We start from the raw sequence: 1701 nt of genomic DNA, 5'->3' as shown, positions 1-1701 counted from the left end.
TTGAAACCAAACTTGTTCAATTGCCACCCCGACACAAGATTCTTACGAATTTCTGGAACATACAACACATTTGACAAAGTGAGTTACTTTCCCGAAGTCGTCTTTAAAACCACATTTCCCTCACCTTTGACTTCGACCGTAGTGGAGTTTCCCATAAATACATTTTCGTCCATTACTCACCTCAATGAAAGTGCTAAAAAGACTTTTGTCAAAACACACATGACGGGTAGTCCCCGTATCGACCCACCAATTTTTGTTATTTTGACCAACCAAGTTAACTTCGGTGACCATAATCGAGACGTCCGTGACCACAACAACAAGGTTCCCAACCTCTCGAACCATGTTCACTTGTCAAGCATTTTCTTTCTTTGGAAGCTTGCATTCATTGGCCCTATGGACTTGCTTTCCACAATTATAACATGTTCCTTGGAACCTCTTTTTCTTCCCAACTACCCTCTTAGGACCAAGGTTGAAGCTTTTCCCATGATTTTTCTTTCCACTATTTTTATTACCCTTTGAAGATTGGCCATGCTTAACAACATTGGCCTTAGTTATTCCGGGACCGTCAATTCTTTTTAGTGCAATTTTGTTATCTTCTTCAGTACAAAGATGAACAACAAGATCTTCAATGGTCATCTCCTTTCGCTTATGCTTAAGATAATTCTTGAAATCGACCCAACTTGGTGGTAGCTTTTCAATAATACAAGCAATTTGGAATGTCTCGCTAAGCGACATTCCTTCCGCATAAATATCATGAAGAATAATTTGCAACTTCTGGACTTGGCTCATAGCAGTTTTTGAGCATATCATTTTAAAGTCCAAAAACCTAACCACCATGAATTTCTTAGTACCGGCATCTTCCGTTTTGTATTTGCGATCCAAAGACTCCCATAATTCTTTGGCAGTGTTGGCCTTACAATACACGTTATAGGGTTCATCCACCATGCCATTCAAAACATAATTCCGGCACAAGAAATCTGAATGGTTCCAAGCCTGAACCGTGCTCAATGATTGCACATCCATTGCCCCTTCATCAACTTGGGGAACAATTTCATCCAAGAACCTCGCAAGGTTCAAAGTGGTCAAATAAAAGAACATCTTTTGCTGCCACCGTTTGAAATTCACACCAGTGAACTTTTCCGGTTTCTCAGCATGAGACGTGACTGCAGTAGGCAGCGGAGCAACCAAATTGGTTGTGACAGCAACAACAGAAGTCACGATTGCAGAGACGACAATAGTCATGAGTTGGGATTCCAGTCTGAAAAGAAATCATAACAATGATGTTGCAACAGAGAGGAAGAACAAGTTGTTGTGTGTATTTTGGTGTGTCTCAAACTGAAACATTAGTCATGGTTTCATAACCACAAAATCATAAAACATAATCAATTCTAATAATGACTATTAAAGTGTAATAATATTTAAATAATAGTCATTAGTGCAGAACTGAAACCGAAAATAATAATCATTATCATAATAATCATTAATTATAATAAAATAGTTATTAGTGTAGTTTAAACCAAAAATAATAATCATCATCATAATGATCATTAATAATATTGACCAACAGTTTCAGTTTTAAAATGAATCTGAAAACGAATTCAAAAAATTGTCTCACGCGAGCCCGGTTTTTTTTATTGAGACTACATCCACACAATTTAATTTAAACCTTTCAACATAAACCTATATGAAAAACAATAAAAT

The 1701-nt window shown here is 36.9% G+C and overlaps 1 protein-coding gene across 1 annotated transcript; it reads right to left on the bottom strand.

The window, feature by feature from the left end:
• Window positions 1–351: 351 nt before the first annotated feature.
• On the bottom strand, window positions 352–1242 carry LOC143601090 (uncharacterized). The gene has a single exon (XM_077078589.1). The coding sequence runs from the start codon at window positions 1240–1242 to the stop codon at window positions 352–354; it is 891 nt and encodes a 296-aa protein (XP_076934704.1).
• Between the last annotated feature and the right edge of the window lie 459 nt (window positions 1243–1701).

Source organism: Bidens hawaiensis, unplaced genomic scaffold (assembly GCF_021521415.1).
Source record: "Bidens hawaiensis isolate Kalapana, Puna unplaced genomic scaffold, B.hawaiensis_p1.1 tig00055441_1, whole genome shotgun sequence".
NCBI lineage: Eukaryota > Viridiplantae > Streptophyta > Magnoliopsida > Asterales > Asteraceae > Bidens > Bidens hawaiensis.
Note: the sequence above shows the minus strand (reverse complement) of the source record. Positions and strands in the feature narration are given on the sequence as shown.